This window comes from Acanthisitta chloris, unplaced genomic scaffold (assembly GCF_000695815.1).
Source record: "Acanthisitta chloris isolate BGI_N310 unplaced genomic scaffold, ASM69581v1 scaffold42788, whole genome shotgun sequence".
NCBI classification, from domain to species: Eukaryota; Metazoa; Chordata; class Aves; order Passeriformes; family Acanthisittidae; genus Acanthisitta; species Acanthisitta chloris.
In genome coordinates, this window is record NW_008689501.1 from 4,170 (window position 1) to 6,142 (window position 1,973).

The 1,973-nt window shown below is 39.6% G+C and overlaps 1 protein-coding gene across 1 annotated transcript; it reads left to right on the forward strand.

Annotated features, from left to right (window-relative positions):
- Positions 1–798: 798 nt before the first annotated feature.
- LOC103808612 (versican core protein-like) lies at positions 799–1,648 on the forward strand (the record flags this gene model as incomplete). Its single annotated transcript, XM_009081405.1, has 2 exons — positions 799–943; positions 1,466–1,648. Coding segments are annotated over 2 exons (328 nt in total), but the record flags the coding sequence as incomplete, so codon positions are not given.
- Between the last annotated feature and the right edge of the window lie 325 nt (positions 1,649–1,973).

Sequence of the window (1,973 nt, forward strand, 5' to 3'; positions counted from 1 at the left end):
TCAAATTTTCAACCAAAAATGACATTGTACACATATTTTACAGCCATTTGAAGAATTTTTTGTACTGGGTTTTTATTTGTTTGTTTGTTTTACACATACCAACAGTTTTCTACTTCTAAAACTCGTGTGTCAGCTTCTGCTTTTATTCATCTACATTCATAGATGCCTGAGTTCATTCTTCTACAGAGGACAAATTTGCATCACCATTTCTAAAGCTGAAAGCCTGCTGTCTATGCTCAGTCTGCCACCTAGCATGATTAATGGAAACACCAATCTCCAGTGGTCTGGGGCCACATTCTGACACTTTCACTTATGTTATACCTAATTCTGCACGTCATCCTGTTGAGTGGCTTCATTAAATGAGGTCAGAGAATAAATAATATGAGTCAGAGAAGCAAGGCTGTAATTTGCCACTTATTAGATGTGGACTAAAAAGGGTTATGCACTATTTTCTGTGTTTTCTGGCATTCCACCTCATGTCTGTCTATGGAGGAGTGTTTTTGAGACACTTAGGATACGGTTTTCCTTGGACTGAATTGTATCACTTTGCTTTGTTCACCTGACATCAGTTTACAGTAAATGAGAAATTAGACCAGAATATTTTTTCCCATTGAGATAATCTGTTAATAGAGTGGGAGGATATTATATGTCTATCTTTGTTTAGTCCATACTTAACAGCCTGAATCAAACTGTGAAGATTGCTCTTCACCAAAGGTGATATCATTTGCTCTTCTGTTAAATGGAATGCAAATATTCTCCAGCACCAGGAATAATGGTTTTGTTCCTTTTTTTCTGCAGCAATATGAGAACTGGCGACCAAACCAGCCAGACAGCTTCTTTTCTGCTGGAGAAGATTGTGTGGTTATAATCTGGCATGAGAACGGGCAGTGGAATGATGTACCATGCAATTATCACCTTACCTATACCTGCAAGAAAGGAACAGGTACAAACTTTCCAGTGACAATAGAATAAATCGCTAAATTGTCATTTACAACTTCTTGTTAATACAGTCTCTGGGCCTACATGGATCCGTCAGTTTCAAGTCCTTTTAAACAGTCTGTCATTTAGAAAGACCTGAGAATTGTTGAAAATGAGAACTTTTATTTTTCAATGCCTGCAGTAACTTCACTGGATTTTAGGTTTTGTAGCTTTCCAGTGAAAAAAAATCACTTCTTTGTGTGAGCACTCCAACCTTTTTGGCTCAAATTTACATCAAAATTTAAACTGAAAAGGTGATATAAACCACAATATCTGTCATTTTCCAATGTTAATCACTACTTTATTTGGTCTACAATACTGGAGAACTACAGGAAAACTTGAACCCCCTGTCCTTGTTTGGATGTGCCTCTTAGGAGTCTAACTGAGGTCCCTTGACAGGTTCCCTTAGCCAGGGCTCAGAAGTCAGTCACAATCAAAACTGGGTTGAAAAACTGACATTTTTTGTGATATTCTCTCTCCCCTTCAGTCGCTTGTGGTCAGCCTCCTGTTGTGGAAAATGCGAAGACCTTTGGGAAGATGAAATCTCGCTACGAGATCAACTCTCTTATCAGATATCACTGCAAAGATGGTTTCATCCAGCGTCACATTCCAACTATCCGGTGTCAAGGGAATGGAAGATGGGATATGCCTAAAATTACTTGCATGAATCGTGAGTTCTTTGAAAGCAAACCGGTGCCAGATCAGAAACAATTTAATGTTTCTGATTTAATAACAATTAACAAATAAGCGATGTATGTGTATTTTAAGAGAAGAGCAAATCTGGTGTGACAGATTGTGGCAACAATGCTGCTCACCCTATCCATAGGGAAAAAAACCAAATTCCTGAAAAAGCTGGCAGCCCACAGCTTGGACAGATGCACTCTCCGCTGGGTGAAGAACTGGTTGGATGGCTGGGCCTAGAGAGTAGTGGTGAATGGTGCCACATCCAGTTGGCAGCTAGTCATGGGGTTGTGTTCCCCAGGGGTCAGTGCTGG